Source organism: Callorhinus ursinus, unplaced genomic scaffold (genome assembly GCF_003265705.2).
Source record: "Callorhinus ursinus isolate GAN/ISIS: 27379988/994484 unplaced genomic scaffold, GSC_fseal_2.0 scaffold15, whole genome shotgun sequence".
Classification (NCBI taxonomy): Eukaryota; Metazoa; Chordata; class Mammalia; order Carnivora; family Otariidae; genus Callorhinus; species Callorhinus ursinus.
In genome coordinates this window covers 31,244,959-31,260,276 of record NW_027397077.1, presented here as the reverse complement: position 1 = coordinate 31,260,276, position 15,318 = coordinate 31,244,959, and the positions used below count along the sequence as shown (strand labels likewise).

Here is a 15,318-nt window from a genome sequence, read left to right as displayed (position 1 = left end):
TTTATAGAACAGGGATTAATAATAGTACATAAATCACAGGATTATTGTGAGGATTAAATGATACAATCCATGTGCAACATGCTGTCTAGCACCCATTAAACACTACCTTGGAGTGTAAATGATAAATTAATAAAATAATTTAAAATCATTACTATGTTATTGTTATTATTTCAAAAGCAAAAATTCTAGCTGATATTTATTTGTTTTCTGTTCTCTGTTAAGGACTCCATATGATTATGCATTCAACATAAATTGATTAATGAATCATCTGTCAGTTAAAATTAGATCTCTACACTGAGAATGAAATGGGTACACAAACATCCCCATATGTCTCTAGAAGTAAATTTCTTCTTCTCCCTGCTTTACAGATTGACTGCTAAGATGATATTACCCCTGATCATAGTGGTCATGCTCAGTTCCTCATCATGACAGCAGAGCTTTCTCAGGTGAGATACTACATGTTCTGCTGTGAGGTATCTTTGTTTTTCAACCTGGTTAATCATCTAGGACCATGGTGGTAGGGAGGAAAGGAATTATACAGAGTTCTCCAAAGAGAAAAAAAAAAAATCCTATGTAACACACCTGAGCATTTTTATGAATATTAATAATCATTAATTGAGTGCTTACTACGTACCAGGCATTGTGACAGATGGCTTCCATATGTCATCTGAGTTAAATACTCAGCTGGCAGCTGTGAACAGTTCTAATTACCTTTTTGGAAAGGTATTCACATTTAGACAGGTACTTTCTGCTAAGTTATTACCTGCCAAGTCTCCTCCACTTAGAGTTCCAGTACAGGCTAATTTATTGTGATTCACCTTCCAGTTCTTTGAGTTACCACCCATTCAATTATAAACACCAGTAGACTACTTCTTCTACTGGGCCTGCAGCATTCTTTTCAGGATCTACCTCGTTCGGCCATGTTGATGATGATAGGGATGCAATATTTGCTGGCAGCTCATTTTAGTTTAAAATAAGTGGTCTATCGAAAATGCACAGTTAATATATTAACACATGAAGAATGTCATGGAGCAAGGGGATCTTCGAGGGGACTTCAGAATGGAGATTATTGTTAAATCTCTTGAAAAATCTCTTGAAACTGTGCTGTTTTAGAAGGGAAGTCAAAATAAATGGTGCTATCATTAAAATAAATGGTCCTAACTGCAAATATCAGCCATTTCTGGCAACATTTCGCTTTTAGCTCCAATTCCTCCCTACAGCCCCCCTTTTTCTGTCTTCCCAAATACAATGTAGAATAGAGCTTGGATATAAATCTCAATAAAGAAAACCAATCCAAAGCAACTTTCTTATTCAAAGTTTTCCTCAGACCATAGGAGATGCACTCATGAGCCTTGCATTGCATTTCAAAAGGAGTGTTGCAAAAACCTCTTTCTGATTTTGTTACTATTTGTTAAATCAAGTTTTCCTGGAATGTGGGTCCTCACAGTTGTGAAATACTACCAGATAACAATGGCAATGTTTTCTCTCTCTTTCTTTGTTCCTCCACCCCCTGGTTTCATGCTTCTTAAATAAGTATTGCCATAAATAAGGACTTTTACTCTATTTTCTCTCGTCATTATGCTTTTCGGGAGTGAGCATCCTATTAATTTTATCTGAAGACAGAGTACACATTTGTTAACCATCTGGCCTAGTTCCAACCTGAATTGGAAGTTAAATTAAAGCTCTTCACACACTAGTAGAAACTGTGCTTCAATTCTATACTATTAGCCCATAAATAGAATTTTCATTACTAGTGCTATTTGAGAAAGCTTATATTTCTCCCTTGGATTTCTTAAACCTCATTATCCACAGCTTAAATCCAGGTCATACTAAGTTTTTAACTAGAAACTGCTACAGAGAACCAGTTTCCTAAGATGCTCATATTTGGGATTATTCTTAAGTTGAACCTCATTTCAGAAAATCCTATCAGTGGCCATTTTTAATGGAAGACAGTGAAGCAGAATAACAAAACCAGCAAAGAGTGCCTTTGTCAAATTTTAAGACTGTTCAGCTAGCTGCTTTCATTTCCCCAACTTGAAATATTCATACAAAGAGCTTGGAATGTAAGATTGTCCTATGGGGATACAATGTGGATACATTCATGAGTTCTGCAGAAGAGCAATCTCACTGTTATGGAAAAGGGGAAACATTTTTTTCTGAGTGATCTAAATGTAGTCATGATCCTGTTCTACCGGTCAGTATCTACACCAGGTTTCTCTCAGGGAAAAAACTTACGGTGCACATGTATTAATCTGGTATATTTGTCACCACAGTTGCTGCAGCCAATTGAGAAGCTAAAATTGGTTCAGTCATAATAGCAATGGTAGCAGAATGGTGCTTGTAAGTAGGGTAAAAGGACACAGGCAGGTTTCTGTATGATTGAATGCAAATTGCCCAATTTCTCTGAGCCTCAGCTTTCTCTTTCTAACTAGAGATAACGATGGGTACAAAAAACTTCTTGAGAGGATCAAATAAGGAAATAGGAGTGAGAACCCATGGTGAAATAGAAAGTTTGAACCAAAAATAAGGTTTGCTAAATTTCCTTATTACCATGATTATTATCACACAGGAAAAGAAGGCCCTATTATCTAAAGATTCCTGAAGAATGTTATTGCCATTTTCTACTCCTTTTAACTAAGGTAAAATAAGCACTAATTTGCACATGAACCATAAACTGGAGACCACCATTCCAAGGTGTAAATGACACTGCATTTAGCAGTTAATTAACAGCTTGTCCATATCAATTTTTATCAATATATAATTTTTATCAATATAACAATATAATACAAACAATATAATGTTTTATCAATATATAATATTAACCCTAAATAAATACCTCTCTGATCACATGAACATGACACTGCTCTAAAGTAAAGAAAATGATAATTTGGTTAAGGTATGTGAGGTTCTGGAGGTCTGTGTTCCATCAAATTTATAGGTCTTGACGTTAGCTCTGCTCATATCCATACGCTTTCAGATAAACAAGTAAAGGAAATATTACGTATAGTATGCTAATATTTAATCATTCTATCACTAATATATCTAATATCTATTGAGCACTGTTAAGTGCCTCAGTAAAACCATGTAACAATACTATGAGACACAGGATTACGGTTATTGATATTTTGTAGATAAGGAGACTGGGTCTAGGAAAGGCTGGATAACATGCCCAATATCACACTGTGAACTTAAAAAAGTATTTGAACCAAAGTCTGTCTTTTCATAGAGACTGAGCTCTAAACCATCATGCTTTGCTGCTCCTACATGAGCTAATCAGATATAAAATGAGTTATCCTATTAGGATGTATTAGGATGTGTTGAGAAATATATTCTTCCTCTAATGAACTAATGTGTTTTACAACTAGTGGATAGAGTTCATTTTGTCCAAGGTTCAGAAGATGAAAGGATAGAGTTGCTTTGTCTTGTTTTTTATATACTGAGATGCCTCCAGATTCTGATAAAGGATTTAGAGGTGGGTTTCAAGGTCAGCTGGAAAAAAGGAAGCAAGTAACTTCTTTTCCTTCAGCTCAGTACCACCTTGGATTTGAAATGTCTCTCATACAATTGCCAATTATTTAAAAAGTAAGAAATGTAGGTCTCCTGAGAAAGGTGGTGATAGACTGGGATGGAAAGGATGACGAGTTGCTTCCAGAAGCATATATATTTTTTGTGGATGATTTTTAGAGCCTTTAAATTAGTTTAATTTTAGAAACAGCACTGCTAAACTCCAATTTATGGCTTTGGAAAAAAAAAATGAAAGGAATGTTTGACACTGGATTCAGAGTATGCATGTAAAATCAAAAGAGGCCCAATTTGTAGGCTGGGTCCCTGATCTGTGAAAGCGGCCCCTTTATAAGCATTCTTGAGGAGAATTTGGTAACACATTTCAGAAAACTTAGCTTTTTAGATTCCTTTTACCCAATAATTCCAACTTTCTAAAAATATAATGAGGAAGTTCTCCTGGGCATGGGTAAAATCAGCCATAAGAGTATTCATTACATCATCATTCATGGCGACAAAAAATGGAAACAAAATAAAAGGAAAATAAGTAGGAGGCCGGCTGAAAACATACATTCAAATGTCCCCCTGTCATCACAAATGAAGGTAAAGAAGACTGTTTAAGGACCAGCAGATACATTCACAGTTTTTGGTTTTAAGATCTTTTAAAAAAACATTTTACAAAATAATATATAGAAACAATATGAACAGCACAACAAATATAGTAGTATTTGATTATAACCCAAAGTATAAAATAAATATCCACTAATCAATATTGATATAAATAAATGAATAAATGGGGAAGGGCAAATGACAAATCTCCCCTGCAGAGGAATGCCAAATAAATTATAAGGATTCAGTACCTTAAAAGAGGTGAAGCATAATTCCTTTCATTAAGTGAGGAGGGTGCATACTAACCTCCTTCCAAAGAATCAGTATGAAAAGAGAGAAAAGTCAGTAATTTTACAGAGGAGCATCTTGACAAAAACTACTTCAGCCGAGTGATGAAGGGCCAAATTAGGAGTCATAAATCATTTTGCTAGAGTAGTAACCTTGATATGATGTGGTGAAATGGCACTTTGCCTTTGTGTACTTCTTCCCCCAAACCCATAACGTCAATCTAAATATGAGGAAAATACTAGAAAAATTCCAACAGAGGGTGATCCTACAATGACATTGACCAGCACTCCTCAGAACTGTCAAGGTCATTGTAAACAAGGAAAGTTGAAAACACTGTTACAGGCAAGAAGAGCCTAGATGGGATCCTGGAATAAATAAATAAGAAAAAATAAAATAAGTACTTTAGACAAAAACCAAGGAAATTTGAAGTATGGGCTCTAGTAAAAACATTGGTTCATTAATTGAAACAAATGTGCCATCTTAATGTAAAATGTCAGTAATAGAGGAATATCTGTGGGGTTATATGGGATTTCACTGTTCTATCTGCTTATTTTTTCTGTTCTAAAACTGTTATTAAAAAGTCTATTAATTAAAAGAAAGTATTGGTGAAAGGAGAAAAAGAGAAGCAAGACTCTCCTATTTCTCAGAGATACAAAGGACCCCTTAAATAATAGCCTAGAATTAGCTCTGCCAAAGGAATTGAGAGTGACCCCTTCTAATCTCAGGTTAACAAAGGGCACCCTGAGGAAAAGATAATCAGTAAATCTCCCAGAGTGAGTATCACTGAATCTTCCTTCACTGAAAGTTTGTAAGGGAAGAGTAGATCCCAAGAAAAATGTGTTATCATGTGTCGTTGCATCCAACCTATTTTCAGTAGCCTGCAAGCTCCCATGGCCTGTATATAATCTTTATTTCCCCAGCGCCTAGTTTGGTGTCTGCCGCTTGGAGAATTCCTTCTGATTGGCTGACTAAATAAATGAAGGAATAAAGGAATTAATGATTGAATAAGGTATTCTAAGCATATTTGCTGAGTTAATAAATACTTGTGTTCAATTTGCCAAATGAGTGACTGAGGGGATGACAGTAATCCTTATACACATTATGAACCACAGAATTTTGAAATGGTAAATCCATTATTCTGAGCACGTCCTTGAAGATTGTGTTAGCACAAAAATATAACACAAGAGATCCCTTGTCTCCTTCCTTTGTGTTCCTTTTTACCTCCTCAGTTAAAGCAGTGCTGACAATGACCATAATTTAAAAAATTGTTAATATTTATTGATTGCCTTTTATGGGCCAGATACTTTGGTAGGTAAGTAGGTAAGTTTAATAGTATTTCCAGTCCTTACAACAATTCTACTCTATGTATCTATGTAACTATCTACCTATCTAACTATCATCTATCATCTATCTAATTTTGCCTTTGTTTTACCGATAAGTAGCCCAGCTATTGACAGAAAAATTTAATACTTAAATACTGATCTTTTTCAATTCAAAGTCTATGCTCTTTCCAGAACACAATGTTGCCTTGAAATGTTAGTGAATCCACTAGTAAGTCATTCAGTCCCAGGGGGAGGGCATGTGTATTTGTGTTTGTTGAGGATTAATGTTTTCAATTTCTCAACGATTGGTTTGAATATTTGTCAGTTCTCAGATTTGCATGCATGGTCAACAGAGGGGGGTATTCTATGGAGTTTACCTTAGAATTTACCAGTTTATGCCAAGCAACATAGTAACCTGATAACACGTAAAACAATTAGCAAACACCTAAAGATTACGTTTCAGTGTGGAGCAAATGGGAAAAAAACTATACATAGAAAAATATTCTGCTATCCAGATACTCAATTCAATGAGAAAAAAAAAAAAGCCAAATTACTTACAAGACATCCAAATAGGAAAAGTTTAAGGTACCTCTTTGATTTCATTTAAAGCTAATTGTTAAAGACCTAAAAGATCTGAATGTATCTAGTTTGATTTGAAAATACTATTGTTGTCCTGCGATTACCACAGTGACCTTTTTTGTGGCATAATCTGAAATGATGTCCATATGTGTAAGAAGAAAAAAGTGAATATTAGATAGCTTCTCTTCATCTGAGAGTTCTGGAATACCTAAAAACATCTTGGTGAAACTTCACATTTATTGCTTGAAATTAATAGCCAAACTGGGTATCTTTTCCTTCATAAATTAGAAAAAAATAAATAAGATATATGTGAATACATACAGTCCTGTATGAAGGCTCCTGAACACATAGAACATTCAGTGCTGCTATGAATTTTATTTACATTTCTGAGCACTAACAGCAAAATTACTAAACTATGGTTAAGGAAAAAAGAAGAAGAAAAATGTGTGTGGTTGTTTATAAGAGCAGTAGAAGAATTATGAGGGATATCAGTTTAATTTCTTCACTAAGAGCAAAGGCCTGTATTTTCCTAACAGGAGACACTAAGATCTATCAGTCAATCACACTACATTTGCATAGCACCTATACACAGGGTTTCTCAGGGTGTTTTACAATACAATTAATTTGCAGCTTAGATAATTAAGAGTCTGTCATGTTAAACAAATGAGAAAAGCCGAGAGTTGAAAGCTGTGATCATGTCAGCTCTGAAACCCCAACACAGAAAGTGAGTTACATATCCCCAAAGTCATAGCAATTAAGGTTCAAGCAGGTATCTGAAGTTTTGTCTTCATTATTCTATACTCACACTAGTTTATGGTGGTCTAAGATGGTTAAATTCTATGAGTAAACATTCTAGTCAGCTTTCCCTACACCTCACTCTCTAGACTCCCTGCCTGCCTAATGCAGCAACTGACCACGTGAGTTGCTGTGACTGAAACTATGCTTTCTGTTCTGTCTCTAATCATCTATCCCAGATTTTTGTAAATGGTAGATATTGCCATCATCTCATACAAAGCTGTGAGGGGTATGGTCCTCAGTGGCCCTCATCGATTTTTGGAAACACTTATTGCTTCTCATTAAAAAAACTGCCTGGATTTTAAAAAGGTTAACTTTTGAATTTTTTTAGATTTTTAATATGTAAAGATAAAACTCACCTGTTGTTGAATTGTTAGTAATTACAGAGACTCTAAATGGGAAAGATGTCTATAATTCCATTCCCCAGATAAAATCTCTTAAACATTTTACTGAAAATTTTCAAGCCTTCTTTTAGGAAAACATTTATAGAATTGGGGCTAACTGCCTCTACACATGAATTCATATATTAAAAGATAATTTTTTTTGAAGATTTTATTTATTTATTTGACAGAGACATAGTGAGAGGGAACACAAGCAGGGGAGTGGGGAGAGGGAGAAGCAGGCTTCCCGCCGAGCAGGGAGCCCGATGTGGGGTTTGATCCCAGGACCCTGGGACCATGACCCAAGCCGAAGGCATACGTTTAACAACTCAGCCACCCAGGTGCCCCTAAAAGATAATTTGATGTAAATATCAAATGGCTATGAGTGTGAATTTTGAAGTCAGAAGCAGTGAGATTTAGATTTGAATTCCAGATCTACAATTTATGTTGACCTAGTCAGTTAATTTCTCTAAACTCCACTGTATCCACCTTCAAAATTAGCATTAATAATAATACCTGGCTTCTAACTGTGTTCAAATCACTGGGACTACACTTACCCTCCTGCTGGCAACAAATGAAAAACTGGACAATTACACGGGAAACAAACCTGACTCCAGAAATGCAACAATGCATGGCATAAAACTGATCCCTGAAGGAGGGGAAATACATGAAGCAAGACTTTGGTATCTCTTTCCATTTACTTCCAATGAATGCTTACAGCATGTACCCATCAAGAGTGAAGTCAAATGGTGAACTCTAAGTGGGATGGTCAACATTTCCTGACTCTACTTTTTTCCTTTCCTCCACTCCTCCATCTCATAGCAAGCTAGCTGAAAACGGAGTGTGGATCTTTAGCAGTATTTTGAGTGGCATATCCCTCTCAAAAATGCAGGCCAAGTTATAACTTACCACCCATCTGTTTTAATGCACGGCATGTGTGCAGGTATGGGTATGGGTGTGTGTGGTGAGAGGAGATAGAGACAGGGAGACGAGAGAGTGAGCAAAGGACAAAGAGAGAGAAGGGAATGTGGCAAAGATTTATACTTAGTTGGTTCAGATGAAGGACATATATAATGGACGTAATTGTCCAGGTATTTCTCTTTCAACATTTCCATAGGTTTGAATTTTTAAGCAATAAAACATAAACATAAATAAAATTAGGAAATCTGATACATGAGCAGTTCAAAGCCTATAAGGATCAACTAAGTTTTCTCCTTGTCCCCTCCTCTTTTCTACTCCAGAACTGACCCTTTGTTGCTCTCTCTTATACCGCCATCAGTAGGAGACAGAGAGAAAAGGTATGAACTGTAGAGATGAGAATTATCTCTCATAGATCTATCTCAGATAGACCCTCTGAGATACCTATTTCTAGTTCCATCATCCCCGCTAACTCAAACACTGGTTAGACAAAAAGATAAATAGAATTTGCATTTTGGGTTCAGAATAATTCAATTCATTGCCTAAATGCCAAACTCAGTGCTAAGTGTTTTTTACCTGAATTATCCACTCCATACTACAAAATAAACATAAAAGGCAGGTATCATTATAACTCCTTTTGGATGAGTATATGTAAATTCATAGAGGTTAAGAAGCATGTTTGGTAATAGACAACTCGAGACTATTGCGAATTGAATCTGTCTTCACTGGTTTCACGAGCAGTTAGCTTAATCATTTATTTAAAAGTTTCTAAGTTCAGAACTTAAAATCAGGTGGGACTAGCGTTGAATTGCCCTTGCATTCTTAACAGGAGCTTGAAATTGAACAGGTTACTTATTCAGTCTGAGCCTCAGTATTCTCATATATAATGAAAATATGATATACCCTGAATAATTATAAGGATTATATGTAGATAGATAGAATATATATATGTAAAATCTAACCTCTTACCTATAAATGTTTAACGAATGAAATTTATTTACGTGAGATTCTTGAGAACCAGGCTCAATAATTTTCAGTTATTTATTATGTAAGAGTATTTTTTCAATTACAGGAATCCATATTTCCTGATGCCAAATATGATAGAATCAGCTATAAATATTCTTTTCAGATGTTATCTTTCATTGGTCTTTTTAAGTAAGTTGTCTAATTCTCAAAGTATTTTGCTGACATTTTATGTTTTTTTATAAACTTTAATTTCGGAGAAAGCTTGAAAATGGTGAAAGTTCATCATATCTTAAAAGGCTGTGACAGAAAGTCCCCATTTGTCACTTTCTTAAGCATGATTTAATCAGTCAGTAATTATTTATTGGACAAACACTATGGAACCAATACTGTATAAAAATAAAATATGGTCTCTTAAATACCTGAAAAATGAATAACCGGAGAATTTAATTTAAAGATCTACCAAATTTCATATATAGAAAGAAACTTAAAGAGATTTAGTAACCAGCATTATTTGGATTGCTCAGTATATTTGAGAAAGGGACAGGCGGGGCTAGGTAGGGAGAGATAAGTAGGGGGTTACAGGATCAGATTCACAGAAATCCCTGAAATGTGGAGGTGTAAGGAACCAGAGAAAAGGGAACACACCCTACCACCCTGCCCTCATGGCGGGGTGGGGAGGGGAGAAAGGGCTTTTTTTATGACGGTGACCTGTGACCAACAAAGAAAAAATAGGCCCTGAAAAGAAGTAAGCCATTAAAGATGCTATCACTAGTCCTGCTTACACAAAGGTGCTGTCAGTAAAGAAATTAAAAAGATTTAAGTTCCCTGGTTAGCTTTCAATATAAGACCAACCCTAAAAGCCCTCAGTGGCAACCCTGTTGGGACCCCCCCCCGCAACACACACACTCCTGAGAGATTTTATTATTTTTTTTATGTATTCTTGCTTAATAAAACTCTCGCTTTACTCACGCTTCTTTGTGAGACTCATTCTTCAACTACTTGAGACAAGAACCAAGCTCTTCCCCTTCATATTTACTTAATAACAAAATGGAAACTATTAAAAATGTTTTTGATGTTTTAGAACATAAATTACTTTTTCTAAATGTGATGACCACTTTGGGAAGAGGCGGTATTTAGAGGTAAACCCTCAAATTTGATAGGGTCAAGTCTCTTACTATTCAAAATATGTTTTATAGAAAAGAAGAATCATCATTACCTGGAGGCATGATAGAAATGGAGAAACCAAGCCTCACCTCACACCTACAGAACCCCAATTTAACCATGTCCCCAGGTAATTCATTTGCACATTGTTTAAAAACAGTAGATCTAGTCTATCTATCCCTTTGTTACTTGGGTACTAGTATTTACAGGCATAAAAATGAAGTCTGAATATCGCCAACAGGCAAAGAGATGTGTGGATATTCTATGCAAAAATGCAAATATTTGGCCTGCTTAAAAGCATTCCAAACCTGTTGGCTGATAAACACTTATCTGAGTAAAACAAAGTGCCTCCACTGCCAGGGCAGGTTTCGCTCAATTCTAATGATCCACTATGAACAACGGCCTTTAATTAGTCTTATTTTGGAAACCTGCAGTGCAGGTTTTTTCATTTACAAGAACTGCTGATTAATTAAGCAAGAAGACACTCCAGGCAATATATTTCTGGATGTAGGATGAGATGGAGTGAAGGATATGTTGCAGATTTAGTGACTTGTTCACCATCTTATACAAGTACACATATTCCTCTGCAAGATGCTGCCCAAATGGGACCTCATTATGCTCAAACTACAGGAAATATCAGCACATTTAGGGGAGAATTGCAGTCCCAATCATTTTCAGAGTATTAGGCATGTTTGTTTAAAATTCCAATCAGAAAGTTCCACTTTTGCCCAGCATTTGAAATCTATTTGGTAATTTACCTTAGAGCAATGTTTGAATAACAAAAAGGTTTAAAAAAAATTAAACAACCAGAAACAAAACAAAACAAAACAAAAAACCTTACTTTCCAAGGGCAAAGCATTCCAGTTTTACAGATGAATCCTTTGCAGCTTGTATAGTTTCAGGAAAACGCACTTCAATCTTTGGTTCATATTCCCCCATCACACCTGTTAAATATCAAAAAAGCTAGCAGCATTTCTGGAGAATAGAAGTTTTCTGTGAAGTAAATGCTTCATTAACCAAAATCCGATTATTTTGTCCTTCAATTAAAAACATTTTCATATACTTTAAAGAGTGATAGAGGGTAAAGAAACTACATGATGTACTTAAGGAATTAGTTCATTCCCTTCTTGCTTAAAAAGAAATATCTAAGATATATCGAAGTATCGGAATAGAGGCATCCCAAATTTCCCTATATTCCGTATTAGAATCTTACAAAGAATTTGTCTTCCAATTAAGAAATGAATGCACCTCAATTCTAAAATGTTTCTGAATTAGCAAGAACGTTTCTTCTCTAGAGATATCCAGATCTATCACCCCTTCACAGAACTCTTGGGGCCAGATCTGTTCAGGAATAAGGAAATTTTCAGTTAACACTGTAGGAGTTCTCTTTATACAAAATAACAGTATTTCTGAAACAAAACCTATAAAGTAATAAAAATAATTGAGATAAAGACATAAATATGCTCATGTCAGTTCACTAAGGATTTACTGTTAAGTGAGTTTGCTTTCACTTATAAAAAAATTTTTGTTTTTATAGTTTTAAATTTTTCAATAAGGAATTGTGGATATGGGCTAAGATTAGGATAGGACAGTAGTGTAATGTATGTAAGTATGCTATCTACCAGAGGTGTAACAGAAATATATTTCTAGTCTATCCTCATTAACTTAATTAATTTAATCAGTGACCAATCAAGATTCCTCAAAAATTTTGATTTTCTTTTTAACTTATGTACCAAATACCAGAGTAATATGTTCCAAAGGTAAATGATTTATTGGTGGCCAATACAACTGCACAGAAGCTGAAATGTACAAAATATATATCAAATAAAAAGACTTGATTTTTAAGACCTTGATCATTCCAAACATTCAAAGAAGCTATGGTTGAGGTGGTAGAGAGTACTAGTTCAGCAAACTAAATTCGTTAAATTTTCTATGTTCTATTTTCTTGACATCTGATTTTTCTTGAGTGACTACTTTTACAACAGGTTTGATATTTCTTATATTAATACTATTAACATTAATATAGTATAATTCTTCTGATCTGTTTTTACCACGTATGCACTGAAGGGAACAGAGGGGATAAAAGAATGAACGAATTAAGGAGGGGAGAAGAAAGAACTAAAAGTAGACCAGAAAAAGGAAAACTATGGTAGAATTTCTATGCATATTATTAGCTTATGAGCTCTTTCTATCATGAACAGTGTACTCACTGAAGGGGAGAAATTGGACTTATGAATAAATCTAGTGGTTGCTGAATTCTGAATTAAGTCTATGCAAATACATTTGGGTGGTTAGTGATTATAAAAGCTCTGTCATAAGAACTCCCAGTATGGAGCTAGTTCCATAATTCTGTTAGCCATCATTAGCATTATTGTCTTGCTCTTAAACCCCTCAGAGAGGAGAAAAACTCTGTGAGGTACTATATTTCAAGTCCAGATCTGATCATAAAATGCGTCAACAGGTTTTCTATCTTTATATTTACCACTGTGAATATTTAATTAAAGAATCTAGTAGAGGATTATTCTACTTCGATGACTTCCCTAGGTTTTCTAGTTCTCTAAATCTCGTGCCAGCTATGTCCTGACTAAGCTACAAAACTCATCAGAGACCAATTTGAATTATATTCCTCCGAGGAATATAATTAGTATGAATCTTGTGTTTTATTCCTCTTTGGAATGCTTATAATTAATGTTTGCTTGCTTTACTTTCCTTGGATGTGAATTTTTTTTCCCATTTTGCCAGCCAGGTAAATAAAGGGTGAACAAAAAAGACAAATATGGAAAAGAAAGAGGCATTAAAGAGAAGCTGCATCATATACTCACTGAAAACAATATTATTCACTTAATAAGTTTGGCAGCACCCACACGTGCACACACACACGCCTACTCCCCCAAACTTTTTTTATATAAAATGTTCCTTAAGCAACGAAAGGCTCTGTTCCAATGCCAGTGAAGAAATGGCACGATATACCCAGAATCATATAAACTGTACCATGTGAGTGAGTTATGGAATTTTCTATTTTATTTTTTATACTATCTGATTTTCATAATATTTGTAAATTGAACCTCAACTCATTGATGATGTGGCTCCTCTGAACCAGAGGGAGGCTGAAAGCTCAACAGATGTCCCCAGGCTTCAAAAGCAATGGACAAAGTATATTCCCAAGATAGCTCATCATCTTACCATCAGTGCGCTGCACTAATGGAGTAGGTGGTCCTTGAACACTTCTCTGGGCTTCCTTATTTGTTATGAAGCAAGTGTAGTTGCCCACATCTGATGGTTCCACTTTGGCAATGTACAAGTTTCCTGTCTCTTGGGATACAAACCGCCTGTTGTCCTCTTGAACATATAAGGGGTTATCATTGAAGGTCCATGCATAAGATAAATCTGGAAAACAAAAAAATAAGCATTATCCTTACTGTATTCATTCTTATCTGAAAGTTTTGTGCCCTCTTCTCCATAATTAGAATAAAATTGTGCCTCTGTTTGTCCCGTTGATGCCTGCTGTCCTGGTATAATTGTAATATTCCCTTATATTCATATATATTCGAATTTGGATGATATATTATATAGTCATCCTGCCCATCATTGGCTTTGTGCATTTAGGGATGCAATAATGGCATGCCAAGAGAATAAGTGGATGACTGTATTAAGAACAGCTGTAACATATATAAAATATTATGGGCTTAAAATGCACACTGAATTTCTCCAATAATGCTCACATTAAAACACTGTCTCTCCATATGTAGTCCAAAACATGCCTGCACTAAACTGTTTTATGTCTGATTCTTTTAACATGTATTTTTTTAATGTTCACCTATGTTGTGTGACTATCAGTACTTCTTTTTTTTTAAGATTTTATTTATTTATTTGAGAGAGAGAGGGGGAGCATGAGCAGTGGGGAGGGGTAGAGGGAGAAGCAGGCTCCCCACGAGCAAGGAGCCCAATGTGGGGCTCATTTCCAGGACCCTGGGATCATGACCTGAGCCGAAGGCAGATGCTTAACCGACTGAGCCACCCAGCTGCCCCAACTATCAGTACTTCTTTGCTTTCTATTGCTGAGTAATATTGCATTTTATAAATATACCCCAATTTGTTCAGCCACTTTCTTGTTGATGAGCATTTTGATGGTTTCCAGGTTGGGACCATTATGTATTAGGCTGAAATGACTGTCTGTCGACATTTTCATTTCTCTGGAATAAGGCCCTAGGAGTGAGAAATAAGGTAGACAGATGTATGTTTAACTTTATAAAAAACTACAAAAAATTTTTCAAAGCTGTTGTACCAGTTGACCTCTCCGCTAGAAATATATGAGTTATAGTTGGTCCATATCTTTGCACAAATAACACGTCAATTTTAAAAAATTTTAGCCAGAAATCTTTGAACAAAGAAAAATATTCTTGTGGATTAAGGTTTTTAAGTGTGGTACTATCTGAAGACTAAGAAATTGTATGTATCATGGAAACTAGGTAGAACTGAACTTACATCTAGGGAAATAGAAGAATATAACTGGTTCTAATGGGACACCAAAATAAGTGAAATTCACAGGTGCTGGGGGTGAAGAAGGGAAATACACAGTTTGAAAACATCTTCAACTGCAGATGAACTTAGAAACCACGTATTAGGAAATCACAGCTCATAGAACAAGAGTTGAAGCAACTAGGGGCCTCTTGTTCAGGCAGAGGCTGCGGGTCATATTTGTCATCTGCACTTATATTAAAAACGGGTGCAGAAGCAAGATATGGTAGAGCCAAAGATGATTAATTATTTCTGATATGTTCTAGCAATCTACCGCAGGC

At 35.4% G+C, this 15,318-nt stretch overlaps 1 protein-coding gene across 1 annotated transcript in view; it reads right to left on the bottom strand.

Moving 5' to 3' along the window:
* The window catches only part of CNTN6 (contactin 6), a 273,227-nt gene that overhangs the window by 79,424 nt on the left and 178,485 nt on the right, over positions 1-15,318 (bottom strand). Inside the window, 2 exon segments of the mRNA XM_073901777.1 lie at positions 11,361-11,463; positions 13,703-13,906. Coding sequence (XP_073757878.1) covers positions 11,361-11,463; positions 13,703-13,906 — 307 coding nt within the window.